The sequence below is a fragment of the Caloenas nicobarica genome, chromosome 6 (assembly GCF_036013445.1).
Source record: "Caloenas nicobarica isolate bCalNic1 chromosome 6, bCalNic1.hap1, whole genome shotgun sequence".
Lineage (NCBI taxonomy): Eukaryota > Metazoa > Chordata > Aves > Columbiformes > Columbidae > Caloenas > Caloenas nicobarica.
Window position 1 is genome coordinate 25,627,207 of NC_088250.1, and position 16,576 is coordinate 25,643,782.

A 16,576-nucleotide genomic window follows, 5' to 3' on the forward strand; every position below is an offset into this window, starting at 1 on the left:
AGCCAGGAGCAAGGATGCACTGGCAGGGAAGAAAGCTGTCCCCGGGCTACCTGCAGCTGAGGAGCAGCCTTAAGAGGGGATAAAACAACTGGATCAGCTTTTATTCAGCTCACTCACTTGAACAGACGTGTAAACAAGAAGTGACAAGGAACTAGAGGGACATGGCGCACACACCCCATGTCATGGACCGCTTGGGCGGAGGCTGAGCTAGCTGGAAGAGCGGACATCCACTACCCGCTGCCCGGCAGTGGGGAGATGCCAGCCAAGCCTCCCGGAGAGATGGGGATCTTTACAGATTGGTTTTATTGATTTTTTTTTTTTTTTTTGAAGCTGTAGTATCATCATTTGCTGGTGTTGCGATCCCCGGAGGCATGCTGCGCTGCTGCAGAGCAGCCTTTTGGCTGGGTGGGATGGTCCGACAGGCTGGCAGCCAGCTGGCGTGCCCAGTTTGTTGCAGAAGAGGTCACCTGTTCCTGGTTCTTCGTAAACCTGAGCTGTTTCTTCCCCGGTCCCCCACCTCCCTCAGCAGTCATTGCGGAGGAAGAGGGATGCCCCGTGGGTCAGTGACTTGGCCTTCTTGCAGGTTCTTGACGAGCTGAGCCAGCCAGCGCTTTGTGGTCGTGTCATCCTTCAGGACCTGGGCGAAGGTGGTGTCCTTCAGTTGGTCAGGAAGGCACTGCCTGAGAGCTTCACGTGCCCTACATCAAGAGACGAGAAACAGGGCCCAACAAATAAACTCACAGGGGCAAGAGGGGAGCAAACCCCACTGGGGATACGACGCTCCTTTGCCTGGGGGTCTCCCTGGCAGGGCCAGCCAAAGGAAGCACGGAGCAGCAGCACCGCAGCACGTGGTGCCTGGCCAGCCAGCATGGCTCCCACCCCTCCTGCTAGACCCCACTGAGCCAAGCCCTGTGCCCTGACACCTGTCAGTGAAGAGCAACATGATGCCAGGAGAAGTCAAGACAACAAATACATAACCAGCAGCTTTGGGCAGAGCTGCTGATCAGCATGAAATCAGTTTGTATTCCCTAAACCGTATTTCATCCACTGGCTTCTACTGCCAACAGCCCACACGATGCACAAGAGGGAGAGCATGGTGTACCTTCCACCTTGCTCTGTCCCTCATACCTTGTCCAAGCTACATTTGTGCTCAGGCAGTAGTAACTGCACAGCGTCAATCTGCACAAGCCCCAAACAGTCACTGTTTCTCCCATGTACCATAAAAGCTCCTGGGACTAGTACTAAAAAACCCCAAACAAACCAAAACACCCACCCATTTTCCCCACTGAGCTAGGACTGATGTAAGGACAGACAAGGAACCCTTGACTCTCCCTGAGTGGGCACCGTGGAGAAGAACTACACTTCCAAGGGACCAGGAGAAGCCCCTGCCCAAACTCCTAAAATGTTTACCTGGGGTTATCGGAAAGGCGAAGGTAGCAGCGGACGACGTGTTTCAGTAGCCGTGCCGACGGCTCCTTGGAGAGCTGCAGGACCATTTTACCCTGTTTGACAGAGGCCAATGCCATCAGTTAAAGTCTTTGTAAGAACAGCTTCACAATCAGCAGAGACAGGGAAAAACCATTAAATCACTCACTCTGGCTTCCCATGCATCACAGCCCACACCTTTCATCTAGATAACCCAGCATGGGGCCCGGCATCCTGCTTGCCAAGATGCCTTTGAGAAGAACCACTAGCCATGGCTTGGAAAGGATTCTCACAGCAGCCTGGGGAAAGCTCGTCTCATCTCTATCTGTTTTTTACCTCCTCAGGACTTCTTACTGGTCCAACTCCCCACTAGATTACAGAGAACCTGGGGTTCCTCCCTTGTGGAAGAAAGCAAAAATATTCCAAACACTTTGATAAGCTCAGGCTGAGTCACCCTATGAGGTGTACCCAAGCTCTGCAACACTCATCGTTCTCATCTGCGCTGTCTTCCTTTTAAGGCCATTTTAAAGCATTAACAACAGCCTGGGAAGCCAAGCCAAAGGACCGGGCTGACCCACACAACATACAGGAAGATCCACATCTGGTCTTATCATGCACCCAAGAATTGTATTTTCTTTCTGCTACATCCCTCATTAAGCCACTACTGGGAAGCAAGACCAGGGCAGATCTCCCTGTCCCAGCCTCTATTTCTCACACTATCTAGGACTTTGCACATGGTTGCACCTTTGAATGCACCCAGCCCAGCGAACAGTGTGGATGCCTTTGCACACCTGCTTTGAAGGATTTTAAGTCTGATTCCTCATGTTTAGGAGTCAACCAGATCTGCCCAACAAGTTGGGTTTTTTTCCTGTAAAACTACATTGGCTATCACTAACCATTTTCCTCATTAGCCAAATTCACCTGTATTTGGATATTCAGGCAGTTAGCCATTAGCAGTGTCCCTTCATCTGCCCTTTTGCAAGCCTCCTTCCTCAGCAATTCCCCAGGATACCAACATTTCTTCAAAATAAAGAAAAGCAAGCCAGAGAGCTCCTCAGACAGCTCCTGGATGGGAATTACTAACTTGCTCTTTTAAAAGCATCTAATACTTGTATAACATCTTGCACCATTATCAGCAGACAACGAAGTAAATCATTACCCTCATGAGGCAGAAGTACACTATCCAAACTTTTGATATAGAGAAATGTGTATAAACATTTTTATCTTTCTCCATACCACTATGAAATATTAATAATGCCAGTGCTTCACCCAATAGTGGGATTATACCACAGCTAAGATTTCTCCCATGCTAACACAGCTTTATAGACTCACATCCTTCTGTGTTTGTACCCTTCCCAGCCATGGATTCTTCCTTGGTCTCCTTCCCTCCCTTACCCCAGGGTTTCTAACTGAATCCTTCACTTTGCCTCTGAGCTAGACGTACTTTCACCAAAGCCAACCCTTTTCTCAAATGCAAAAATCACGTCACACTGGATATTATAGACATCAGCTCACAATCGTTCATATGTTGCTATTCGTGGGTGAATTAAGAGGAAACACTTTTTTTACATTTGGGAAAACAGACAGGAGAATAAATATTCCCAATGAAAGCATGAACAGCAAGGCATAGAACCAGCACTGCAAAGTGCTTAACTTAATGCTGCATTTTCTTCTTCTGAGACTGCTCTTTAAAAAGCAAAAGAGCAAACAACCAGCCAACCAAACACAAAAGCAGGACAATAGCTATTCCAGGGCAGACATATATTCCCCTCAGTGAGCTCAGAGATAAAGCTCAAGCTGAGGCTATTACTCCCAGGATGAACAAATTATGAGTACTCAAATTTCTCCTTCACAGAGGACAAGGAAAGGACAAAAATTGTCTGCTCTCTCTGTGTTCCAACACAAGAATTAGAGTTGTAAGAAGCAGCTAGTAGAAGCTGGGTTCAAAAAGAAAACAAGGAGGTTGGCCTTCCATGAAGTGAATAGGAAACCTCTGAAACTCCTTGGTAAAGGACACTGTGGACACACAAGTTTCCCTGGGTTCAAGGGGAGGATGGGGCAAACACTGGGGGTTATTGCATAGAAAACCCACAACTGGCCCAAGAAATCCAAAGCTGAAAATAAATAGCAGCTGCAAGGCTGTTTATGAGGGCAAGTATCATATATGCTTGTCCTGCTCTTACTCCTTCACTCAACCTGCTGCTCTTTCAGCCTGTTGTGGGAGACAGAGATGGGAAATGGATTCATGGTCTGAGCCGTGTGATCATTCTTACTGAAAATGAAATCAATTCACATCCGACCAACAATGCTGAAAACTCTTCTTCTTCTCTGGAGATGTTTGCCTGGTTTATCTTGGGGACCTAGCATATTACAACTAATCTGCCTTCTCTTGACACACAAACCAGAGACTGCAAATGAAACACGCGGGAGCAAAAAGCTACAGTGTCACCAGCAATAAGCTCAAGAACGATTTGCTTCTCCCATTCCATGCTCAAGCCAGAGAGCAGTAAAGTAGCTGCTGAAGCAGCTTGCTGTTACAATATAATTTTTTGGTTTTTTGAAGAGAGGAAACAATCTTACCAATATCATGGCAACATGGGAAAACCTCTCGTAAGTCTGACAGATATATGCCAGCCCTGTGTCATCCAAGAGGATTTTCTGAAGAATGAACGTAGCAACCTAGAATACGGAGAAAGCAGAAAAGAGAGTGTGTAAACAACTTATCTGTCCTCAAAAGGAACAGGCTTTGTGCTGTGTTCTTTTCAAGGCAGTCCCAGAGCTGAACGGCTTTTCAGCAAGCAGCAAATGCTTTACTCCATCAAAGCTGAAAGCCAAAAGAAAATGCAGGGCACTACACAATGCTTGGCATCTCTGGCTAAAGAACAGAGACAGACACAAAGAAGTGTGTACAAGATGACTGGATGCAGCTTGCATAAGATGATAACTACTGCCATGCTGCTCATGAGAGCCTTGGGATTATGGCCACACTGCTCTGGTCACAGACCAAGCAGCAGGAGAAGGATCTGTCCACTTGGCCCTGCCACCTACACAGCAAGCTGATTTCAGTTCTCATCTTCAGCATTACGGATTCATCATGAGATGTGATTTTCTGGAAGAATCTCAGCCAGGTATGTCACTAGGCTTCAACAGAGAAGCATGCACAGACTAAAACCTGGGCCAGCCTAGCTGGGTCATCAGATCAGTCTGACCACAGATCTGAGCTCGTGGGGGAAAGGGGCCCCTGGTCAGAGAAGACAACAAACTGGTCCAGTGCAGCGAACATTCCCATAACCACCACTAACAGCTGCTGCCCAGCCTCTGCACTGTTCAGCTACAGCGTTTGTTCTCTCAGGCCGAGGAAAGCTGATCCAGCTCAGCCCTGAAAGTTACTCTGCAGGGCTGTAGACGAGGGAACAAGTGTTGAGAGCAGCAATATCTTTCCCAGCAAAACTACCAAACTCAGGAACTCCAGCTTAGTTTAGTGGTTGGTTGGTTTTGTTTGTTTTTGTGGTTTTGGTTTTGTTTGGTTGGTTTGGAGTTTTTTTATTTGTTTGGTTTTTGAGGAGGTAAAACTCAACCCAGGGTTGCTCCAGCACTTGCAACAGGACACAAGCCAACTTTGAAGCTCACTGGCTGCCTAGTCAATTGGAGACAAACAACAAAAAGGTCTTAAGACAAAAAAGAGTAGTTACCGTTTTGGAGAGTTCGCTGCCAGACTCCATAATGCGCAAACACAAGGGGATAATTTCTGTTGTCAACAAGAAATTAATCACTTCTTGCTCATCAGTTTTCACCAAGGCCCCTTGAAAGAAAAACAAAATCCAAAACCAATAAATGATAAATTGTTTCCAAAAAATCTCACTTTTCAAAGAGGGCCTGTGCTGTGTCCTCCCCAGGAACCATTAAGTCTGAATGGCAGGCAGAGCAAATGCCATCCTAAATAGGCTGCAGCACATGGCTGGAGAAGAAATCGTTTTGACAGCATGAAAGTAATCAAGCTGGGTTTGGGGGTTGTCTGCTTTTCAGAAAGGGGATGCATTCTTGGCTCTCCCTCAGTGGTAACACAAACACAAGTGGATCATGCCAGTCAACAGCAACCTCTGGGAATAAGAAATGCAGTTTAAGACCCTCTTACTTAATACATCGAGAGAGAAATGTTTTGGGCAGAAAAAAAGGAAAACAAAACAAAACACAACACACAACAGGATAAAGGGAAGACAGGGCAAATACACCCAAGTCAATCCATGACAAAAACCCAAGGAAAGCCCAGTTTGCACCCACCCATGCCAGTTTCTAGCTGGCTGGACTGAGGGTGAAGGCACAACAAGCCTGCAGGAGATTGTACATGCAGAAAATATTTTTGGCAATGCACCCAGACTTCAGTGTTTTCCTATTAGAGAAAAGTCCAGTTCCTACATGGTAAGAGGAATCTGCCTCCACAACTGATGGAAAAAGAGCAGCTCCTCCTGTTAATACTACAGGATTCAGAAGATCTCAGCAAAAAAAGACCTGTGATTTTGGTCGTGCAAGTTTCTAAACCCACAGCACGAATCATATCCAACTTGATAAGAAACCAGTGTCCCAGCACTAGCCTGGCTGCTTACCAATCACTCCGAGGCTTGTGAGCCGCAAGTACTCAAACGGACGTGTCTTGCTCACCGTGTGCAAGAAGGGGTACAGGAAGAGAGGGATATGAGCTGCCAGAAAAGCTGACCTGTAGGAAAAAGAACGCACAACGTGAGAGACAAGGAAAACAAAGCGAGAACATAATCCAGCGTTACCATGCACAGCCTCAGACTATTCCTGACAGACACTATTGCTGCTGCTCCTCAAAAGTGGGTAACAGTTTGTTCTTTGATGGAAGGGCATGAAGTAAACTCTGCACCAGGTGCAACACAAAACCTAACACCTAAAGCATTGGTTACCTGCATCACTGCTTCCAGCTGACCATGAAAAGAGCACGTTCTCTTGTTTTTATTACCCCTTCCTGCCACTCAGACCCTCTGCTTTGTACATTCACTGCTGCATTTCACCTTGCAGGCTCCCACGGTCAGGGACAGCCAGCCACAATGCATGTGCAAAGCCTCTGGGTAACAGAAATCCAGACTGCCTGATCTCTAAGCATTACCACAGTTTAAGCGTGCACAGCCACTTTTCCCCAGAAGTCCTCATGCTGCTTTCTGACAATGGTGAAAAATACAGACTTCAGGAAGAAACCTGGAGATTGCTTTGCTAGCAACAACAACATTCTTCCTCTGTTTTCAGTTTTCAACTTTAAATGTAAAGGTGTGTGGTGTAAAACTACCCTATTTCTTTGAATATAATCTCATGGAGAGTTGCTGTTTAACACTACTTCACAGCAGCTGAAAAACAGCTTCACCTACACAGCGCTTTCTTCTCAGCAGGAACAGAAGCATGAGTTCATGGATCTCTGGGTACTTTTCTTCAGGGTTTTAGCTACTGGTTTTGGATGAACCAACATAATCTTTTCCCTTGCTGACATGTGCTGGATATAGATTGAGAAAACCTGAAATTGGACACTGGCTGAGGACTCCAGACATGGCTCTGCTATTTCTCCCTTGCCACAGACGGTCTCTGGGAAGTACAGTCCTGCTCACTCCACCCTTTGGACAGCTGGTCTGAATAACTGTAAGCTGCTGGTCTAAATAACTGTAAGCTCATTAAAACAAGGATCCTGCACACAGCACTCACACAAAGGCTCTGTCTGAGCTCTCCAGAGCTGCCACGACCCAATGTTTTGGGAATTTGCAGCATCTCAGGATGATCCAGGGAATGAAATGCATTTAGGATCACCATAAAGCTGTCATCCTGCTAATCCGTGCAAACAAGTGAAAGCAGCAGGCAGCTGCTTACCTTCCAGCTCTGTCTTCTGTTCCATTTCTCTTGGTAAAAAAGAAGAAAGGAGCTTACGTCCTTCTGGAGTCACAGATAGGCTGACCTGTCAACATCAAAACCTCAGAAAACTTATGCACTTGGAAACACTTACCTTGTTTCAGGATGCGATGCAACACACTGCAGCAGAGCTAAAGCATTGCAGACTCTGTTGGACTGATGGGCTGTCAAAGTTGGAGGGTTGATTGATGGATAAATATTTACAATTTCCTAAAAATTAACAGATGAAGAAAAGTTAAAGGAGAAAAACATCAGCAAGCTGCACCAAAGCACCTGCCCAGCAAGCAACTAGGGTGACAGGAGACAGCAGTTTGCTTTCACCAAGCATCACTTTGAAGTTATTAATACATGGCAGCCATCATGCTGTCCAGGCAAGGGCAGTGCTGGATCACAGTCGATTTGACAAGGAGTCACAGGGATGCAGTCAAAACTTAATTTCAGTAAAAAAGGGTTCATTTGATTTCTTGGCTCTTTGCTAGTGTAGGGACTGCTTTCTTCTGAACTTCCAGAGAGCAAAGAGAAGCATTGTTCCTGCGCCTAGGGGCAGAGCACAGCCACTCTACTCATACTGCAGCTCCGGGTACTCTTCTGAATCAATACATGGGAAGCAGCTGAGGGGGAGAAATCTGATTCAGGAATCTGCCTGCTTCCAACTACAGCTCCCTTCTAATTTTCTCCACTTGTTTCAGGGCCAGTCCAAAACAGTTTAACATTGACAATCCTGCACACTTTTCTTTCCTTCTTTGAAAGAAGTGGCTAGATGTGGCACTGAGAGAGAGCCAGTCATCAGCTGTAGAACAGTTTGCCCAGAGATAAACTGAGCTGCTCAGTTTGACATGAAATGCAGGTACATTCCCTTGCAAGGATCTCTGGAGCAGTGAGCAGCATTCCTATGCTGCCCCTCCTGTGGGCTCCCTGAAAGAGCAACCTTCTGACCAGGAAGTGCTCAAGCCCATGCAAAAACCCCAGATATCTTAGGAGTAACACCGCTGTGGTTCTGCTATGATACTGCATGAAAATAAGCAGAAGGTGATCTACAGGGAGCTCATACACCCAAGAACTTGCTTGTTCCCCTTCCAGCTATGTAAGCTGTCTAATTAGAAATCTTAGTCTCCGTGTACATTGTCTTGCTAGTGATTAATGGCAAACGAGCTTCGCACATCAGCTCCCCTCACCATATGACCCAGCACGCACCATACACCCAGCAATGGCAACAAGGGACCCACCAGCACATCATGGATGCGCAAGCTCTGCAAAGTTCTGGTGCTGCACCACAGGATAAACATGTGGCCAGTGCTACCCACCTGAAGGAGCGCTGCAATCGTGCCAAATGAGTGCCACAGCATCGGGGCAAGGTCAGGCACGGACTCGCGCTTCTTGCTCAGTTCCAGCAGCGCGTTCTCCCGTGTCTCGGGGCTGGACAGCTCATTGATCCACTGGTAGATCTTTTCACGGTCAACCTGAGCCAGCGCTGTTGGCACAGGCTGGGAGGGAGACAAGGAAACTTCAATCCAAACATTTTATTCAAGTCTTACCAAAACCCTTCCCATAACCTGGTAGATAAGCAAGAAAAGGCTCAAGAAAGACCTTACTGGGAGAGGGAGGAACTAAAGCTGCATTAAGATGCTCTGGCTATGGATCCCTTCCTTAGTCTTTTTATTTCACCTGAAAGGCAAAGGTTTTACTTTCTGGCCTGACTTGTTAGGACAGTCTTTCTTAATCCGCTTGTAGCTTCATTGAGCAATATGAGAGCACCACACTGCTGCCTGCCTGTGCCAGCAGAGCTCCCAGGGAGGTCACACATACTTTAGCCAGCTGTCATTTGCTCCACCTGCATTTAGCACACATTCATTTCATGCTGTAAGTGCAAGCCTCTACAAATTCAAAGTAATGCAGATGCCACCTTTTTCTTTCCAAAAAAATCTGCGACATTGGAGCCTGTCAATGGGATTCACTCAGCATACATGAGGAAAATATTCATACAAACACTAGAAAAATTCTCACTACTCCAACATCAGAATGACACCGTTGACAGTAACACCTGCTGTGAAAGACATCTCATATTTATTCTATGTATATTACTTACACACACAGAGCTAAAAGAGAACTTTTCAAAACTGATTTTTGTGCAAAAATTCCCATTCAAAATAAACCCAGAGAAGTGTAGCTTTGTATTAACAGTGTGGGCACATTTTCTGCTACTCAGGAGAAATACAGGATTTCTCTTCTGCCTTTCTTGAAAATCAGGTAAAGAAAAACATCAAGGCCAACAAGTTTTCAAACCAAAAAAATGAGGGAGGGCTGGGAAGGAAAGGAAGAGAAACAGGGACTGTGGAATTGTAGCAAAGTTTCTGCGGGGAGGCACAAGTCTTTCATTGAAAGTTTCTCTCATGCCTGTGCTGGCACAACAAGCACTCAAGGTGCAAACAAATGCTCAGCAGGCTTCCCAAGGAGACAGTTTGGTGATTCAAATACAAAGTTTTGAGGAAGACAAACATTAGCATTAAAACTCCCTGTGTGAACACTTCCAAAAGCCAATTCAGAACCTATTCAAACATTCTGCTGCAGTGTTTACTATTGAAGCACAGCCCTGTTAGTAGGCTGCTGCTCCTGAGCTGGCCTGCAGGCACCAGCTCAGCATCCCCTCCTGTTCGGCAATCACAGCTGGGAACAGAAAACAGACTGTATTTCTAGTAATTTATATTTTTTTAAATCCCAGATGGAAACTTTTCCTGCGCTCACCCCCACAGATATGAGCACTGGCCATATGATACTGACAGCAATGCTGCTACTAAGCAGCTCATCACCAAGGCACTGAAGAGAACACAAAGCAGTTCAGGAATTGAAAGCGGCTGGAACCGAACCCAAAACTGTATGCCAGAGGCAGGCTCCCAGAACTGCAGGAGGGATGAAGGGCTTCTTAACCCTTGGCAGATACCTCCAGAGCTTTCTGTCTCTATTTCTGCAACGGTTTCTCTCCTCAGTTCACCTACATTGTAACTCACAGTCACATCCTAAGAGATTCTTCCCCAGCTGGGGGATTTTACTATACCTCAGCCACTTCCATCACATAATTTAACTTATAACATCTTATAAAGCTGATGTGCTGTTCTCAATCCCTGTCCTCCAGGGCTCAAATATTTTTCAACTGTTCATCTTTTCTTCTATCCCCTTTTTCTTGCCTACTCTCCTTTTTTTTTTTCTCCTCCTTACCGCAGAACCTCACAGTAAATTAGCAATCCTGACAGCTGGGACTACAATTCTAATGGCAACCCCTACACCGGAGCTCAGAAAGAGAAGAAGAATGAACAGAGCTCATTTGTTTTTATTTAGGGTGGTAGAGTGACAAGCAGTGTAGCAATAATGTTGTTATAATTGTGTTATCTAAAGCTTCCATCTATTTTTCTGGATTCACTGGAAGTTTCAGTTCCTGTAAGCTTAAATATATCGACCTTTTAAAAGCACAATCATGTGCTTGTGATCGCTTGAGACCACTAAGTAGATTTTCCACACAATTAAGTTTATGATGTCCAATATCAGTCTTAGAGAGAACCAACCGCTTTTCACAGGCTCTAGAGTTGCTCCTCTCATTTCAGTTTAATTTGAAAGACACATTTTTTCCTAATTTTGTACTTTATTGTTGTTCCCCCTTCTCCCTCCAAAACCTAAAAGTCTGGGGAGCTACACACAAATCCTGCAAGCTCCGAGGCAGAACCGTGCCAGGCAGACTTTCTTCTGCACACAGGGAAAGCAAAAGTTACCGACAATATCTCACCACAGCACAAACAAGGCACCTCTGCATCATGAAAGATCTTGTAGCTCCTTCCTCAAGAGAAACAGCATTACCTCAAACATCCACGACCGATCTCCAACCATCACATACCAAACTGGATTTAGACAACTGGCTTTCTCACCCTAACAGAGCAGCAGCTGCTAGACACACTGCTAAAAGTACCGCTCAACGAAAGCAGAACATTGACTAACTGGATACGTGTGTTTTTTAGACTAGTTTGATAGATTACCAATTCAAAAACACCAAAATGAACTTTGAACTTAAATAGCAGTGAATTAGCAAGTTTGAGCTGGGCTTTCAATGCCTTACCAATAGTTGCACCTACATTTATTGTTTTCAGCCTGTTCTCGAGCCTCTAGCACATCATATTGTCTTCAGGTCTGAAATCAAAGTGCCAGTTCTGCCACCAGCATCACTGCATAAAGACCAATGCTCTGGCTTATCACGGCTTTATCACGACAGTGTTCCCAACACCCAAAGGGATTCCTGAGCCAATTGACAACCCTGCTAAGAGGTAACGTTATTTACTGCAGCTCCTGAGCATATCTCCAGAGACAGACACCCTTCCCTGTCACCTTCAGTCTAAGTATACAAACCGACCGTGGTGGGAAACATTTCAATACAGAGCCACCAGGTAGTGAGAATGTCATATAAATTAAACACACATTCAAACGAGTCCCAAAATGAAGTTGATTTCTATTCCTTAAGTAGATTGTTTTGTTAAAATTATGTTTTAAAAAAAACTGTTACAGAGGGGTGACCAGAACACAGAGGATTAACAGGTGATACAACAGTCCCTCATACATTTTGGCATGCACTTAGGAATTACTTTACTAGAAAAACATAAATGCTGATTAATAAGAGAGTTCGCTATGAACCTGCACACCCTTCTGTGCTCTAGAAAGCATCACTTTAAATCAGAAGTATTTGACAGTGCTCCAGGAAACTATTTAAAGTCATGAGCACTTAAAGTGGGAAGAGTTAAAAGTCCTCTCAACTCCTTCTCCTAAGTACTGTACTCACTCTTGTCTGTTTGTTAGTCCAAGCATATCCTTGAGCTGAGTTCATTTGAAAACAGCTCTGTTGGTCTTGCAATAAATGTCCCAAACACAAGACACAGCAGAGACTCTATTCTATGAAACCTGATGCTATGATTCTATGACTCAATCAACTCTTGTAACTCTTATACACATGATGAACATGCATTTGGAGAAGAGAAAACCAAAACACAAACCCTCTCAGATGAGAGATAAGATGCAATAACCACATTGAAAACTCAGCTTCCGTTTTGAACCCAGCCAGGCCAAGATACCATTCTGCTCCCACCAGCTTCAACATCAGGGACCCCATCCCACCGCCACAGCTTCCTGACAGGGAGGACAGCAAGCACCAACTACAGGCAGCGCTGCAACGTATTGGGGGAAACCAGCGGTCTCTGCCTTTCCTGCCATGCTTGCCTGCCACCCCGAGGAACTTCTCACTATCTCCTCTTCCCCTCTGCAGTCAAGGCCAGAAGAGCTCCCCAGAGGACAGAATAAGTGGCTGGGCGGAAGGAGGGAAAACCCTACGCGATGCACACCGGGTGAAGGAGCACAGCCAGGGCGCCCGGCAGCGAAGTCGTCCTGGCCCGCCTGGCCCCGGGTGAGACACCGCGGCCCCACCAGCAGCAGAGCGAGGCCAGGCCGCCCCGGGCAGGCACAGGGGACTCCGCAGGAGAACCGCCGGACCAGGAAAGCGCCGCTCAGCGCCTCCCCGCTACCGAAGGGACCCCTCCGCCACCCCAACCGGGCACCGGGGAGCTGACACGGAGGAGCTGACACGGGGGAGCCCACCAGGGCCCCGGCACCCAGGGCCCAACCCCCGCGTCCCCACTCCGAGCCGCGAGAGGCCGAGGAGAAACGTCCCCTCGCAGCTACGAGCGGCCGCGCCCCCACAGCCCCACTCCCCGCTGAGCCCGGTCTGTTCCCGCCCTCACCGCGGCCGTGGCCAGGCTGTGCATGGCGGGAGCGGTGCCGGTGCTGCCAGGCCGGGCTCAGGAAGCCACCGCCGCCATCGACGCAGGCTCGCCCCGCCCCTTCCCCCCGCCGCGCGCCCGCCCGCCGCGAGGGAGGCTGGGACAGGGGCGGGGCGAAGAGAGGGCTGCGCGCATGCGCACAGGCGCCGGCGCGGCGGCGCGGGAGGCGGCGGCGGCCAAACGGGCGGCTTCGGCGCATGCGCACGCGCGCGCGGGCCGTCGCGGGGTGCGCCGGGTAGGGCGCCGCCGCCGCGCTGACGTAAGCGGGCGCGCGTGCGTCGCGCGGTGTCTCGCGCTGCTGGCCGGTTCCCGCCATCTGCCGCCGCCCCCCCTTCCCCCCTCCCCCCCGGGCCTCAGCCCGCCCAGCGGCGCCGGGGACGCACCGGGACGCAGGTACCGTGGCTCGGTCCCCCCGCCCCCCCTTCACCCCCCGCGGCGCCCGGTCGGGTGCCCCCCCTGCCGCGCGGCGCCTCCTCTCACAGCGGCCCGGCCCGGCCCGGCCCGGGGCGGCCATGGAGCGGCAGGGCGCGACGCGCTGCCCTCTCACCCCGTCTCCCTGCCCGGGCGGGCGGCGGGGCCGCAGAGCCCTGCCCGGGGGCGGCGGGGGCGGAGCGGGACGGGAGCGGGGCCGCCGCCGGGCCGGGCTGGGAGCGGCAGCGGCGCGGGCAGCGGGGGAGCCTCGGCCGCGCTGCGCGCAGGCGCCGCTTCATTCATTTCTTCTGGTTTCCGTGTCACACACGCCCCGCCGTGCGCACCGGGAGCCCCCGGGGGGCGGGGGCGGCTTCTTGCACTGCTGGGCCGGTGGCTTTCCCGGGCAGAGCGGCAGCGCAGGAGGCACCGCCGCCCCGGGAGCCCCGGCCGGGCCCGCCAGGTGACCGACCCGCAGGTCCCGTCGGAAAAAAGCTCCTTGTCCCTCTCAGGCTTCCCTGAAATTTCGGTTTCTGTCTCTTACCGACTTTCCTCAAGCACCCTTTTTTCTCCCGCGCTTAAATCTGTTGCAGTTGCTTTAAGGCTTTGCCAGAATTTCTGTGTCCAGATCGGGTCTGCTCGCTGTTCAGGGGCGAGGAATCAGTGCATTGCTGCCCGAACTGGGAGATATTTTATTGATCTAAGTCTCCTTCGCTTGTGTCTAACCCTCCTTCACTGTGTTTAAAAATACCAGTGAAACAGTTCTGCTGAACTTCTACAGAAACTTTAAGTCACGCTTATATCTTTCTGTAGATTCTTTGGTGAACCTAGTTATGAATTTCTCCTTTTTAACAGGTGTTTAAGGCAGAGTACGCTTACTCTGGTGAGCTCTTTCCTGTGAATAAGCATGGCTCTGCTAAAGGTGCACGGACCCGTCCGGATGCGCAGCATGCAGACTGGGATTACAAAATGGAAAGAAGGGAGCTTTGAAATTGTGGAGAAGGACAACAAAGTGAGTCTAGTGGTTCACTACAATGTTGGAGGAATTCCAAAGACATTTCAGGTACACCAAATATTAAGGCTTTTGTTTGAGCAGTGCATGGATCGTGCTCTTTTGTGAACAGCTGTCCTCTTCAAGGCTATTAAGTGTCACGCAAACTTCCCTCTGTCACTGTTTCTTGTTCCGCATTTCCTGAACACTAATCCCTTTGTATAATTCTCCTGTAAATTATTCATGTGTATTGTTAAAGGATCTGCCAAGATCGACATCAAGATAGCACTGAATGGGAAGAACCAAAAAGCAGAGAAAAGTCACCAAAGTATATAGTATCGTGGCTCACATGATCAGATTTTTGGGATGTGTAGCCTGTTACTGGTACATTTGCAGAATCTAGAGGTGAAGATCTTGAACACTTTGTACTAGCAGCTTTTCTTGCTGTTAATGGTGTTAACACACTTGTCGCCTGTTGGCAGCAGTTGTTGCAGTTTTAGGTTTTAAATAAGCTGGGCAATGTGGTTTCCTCACCAGGAGGCTGATGCAGATTGCTGTTGAAGATTCTCTTGCACTTTTCTGCCTGTTGCCTTTTTTTCATTCTATAGTTGTCTTCAGCTCAGTCTTCCTATGTTTTTGTGCAAAATTACCCAAATTGAAAGAATGTTAAGCAGTGTTTTTCTGTAAGAAATTTCTATCTGATTTTAAAATACACAGAAGATAGAAGAGCAGTTGGAAGAAAAAAGAAATCCTAACTTATTTAGCAATTTTATAACAGCCTAAACTGATCTAAATGCTGGCTTCTGCTTTTTCATGCCACAGTTGTTTTTCAGCAGTAGTGTTCACCAGACCTTTCTCTGAGCCATTTATTTCTGTGTGCGGACTTGGTGAAAAAAGTTCACTTTATTTTTGAAACATCAGGTTTTGCTGCCTTAGTGTGCTGAAAAGTCTCAGCAAAGAATCTGGCAGCCTGTGTTAGAATCAAGGCGTGGGAAAATCCTTAGCTGTGGATAGTTCCTACCTGTGTCACTGCAGACTTGAAAAGAATCATCTGTCTCCTCCTGTGCAATGCTGTGACTGCGTGTTTTAATCCAGCATTGGACCGTGTTGCTTCTGGACCGTGTTCTCTTCTTCTCCTTGTACCTTCTCTGGATGCTTGTTCTCACACGCTTCTTTCTGCCTGGATGAGCATTAACGTGGCACAGCAGTGACTCGAAAGGTGGTTCCACAGGGAGGATGAGCCTGCAGAACAACTAACCATGGCCTAAAGGGGAAGGTTTTTCTCCTAGCCTCTCACATCTGCTGGCTCTGGCACTCGTCAGATCTCTCCATGAGCTCGGTGGAGGGTTTTCACATGAATTAAATCATGGAAGGGGCCAAACACAAGATCTGTTGGAGGGGGTGATATGGGACAGTGCAGCTAGGAATACAGCAAAGGAGGAGTAGGAAATGAGCAGCTGCATCTTTAAGCTAATTATTTTTGTTTGGATGGTGGTTATTTTCCAGCAGGATCTGCTTTCTGGTCCCATTCGTCTTGAAGCAACACAGACACCAGCACGAGAGCGTTGATGGGAGCGAGCAGCAGGCAGGGAGCCGCCTGCCCTTGTGCCGCTGGCTTGTGCCTGAGCGTAGCTTGTGTGAGCCAGCCCCAGTCCCTCCCAGTGCTCTTCTGTGCTGCTGCAGGCATGACAGATACCTGATAATTCTGTTTTAGAAGTAGTGTTCTCTCTCTCTTTTTTTTTTTTCTTTGACAAGTTGCTCAGGGAGAACTGTGGGTCATTTTTTTTCTACTTTTTTTGCTTGTCTGTAATAGCGCATTCGTATGAATCCAGGGGTATGTTTCTTTCTAGAGTGACTGGTGTGTCATCAAATTTCTATGTCAGATGTTAAGTTTTAGTGATGTTTCAAAGTTTTGACTAAGTTGTTCTAGATGCTAGATATGTATTAAGGGAAATATTTCATTTACCCTCACCTCCCAAGACTTTGTAACACTGGCTGGGTCATAACAAGTGCATGGAGAGTGTGGATGGAG

The 16,576-nt window shown here is 48.0% G+C and overlaps 2 protein-coding genes across 2 annotated transcripts in view; one reads left to right on the top strand and one right to left on the bottom strand.

The window, feature by feature from the left end:
• Positions 1-80: 80 nt before the first annotated feature.
• On the bottom strand, positions 81-13,204 carry CNOT9 (CCR4-NOT transcription complex subunit 9). Its single transcript, XM_065637598.1, has 8 exons — positions 13,107-13,204; positions 8,643-8,822; positions 7,433-7,548; positions 6,030-6,139; positions 5,118-5,227; positions 4,006-4,104; positions 1,411-1,502; positions 81-698 (listed from the first exon to the last, which is right to left on the bottom strand). Exons 1-8 carry the CDS (start codon positions 13,128-13,130, stop codon positions 530-532), a joined length of 900 nt encoding a protein of 299 aa, XP_065493670.1. The 5' UTR covers positions 13,131-13,204; the 3' UTR covers positions 81-529.
• Positions 13,205-13,449: 245 nt separating this feature from the next.
• Positions 13,450-16,576, top strand: part of USP37 (ubiquitin specific peptidase 37) — a 37,386-nt gene continuing 34,259 nt past the window's right edge. The window contains exons 1-2 of the mRNA XM_065638162.1: positions 13,450-13,538; positions 14,409-14,616. Of these exons, the coding sequence (XP_065494234.1) occupies positions 14,461-14,616 (156 nt within the window). The 5' untranslated portion in view covers positions 13,450-13,538; positions 14,409-14,460. The remainder of the gene's footprint in view (positions 13,539-14,408; positions 14,617-16,576) is intronic.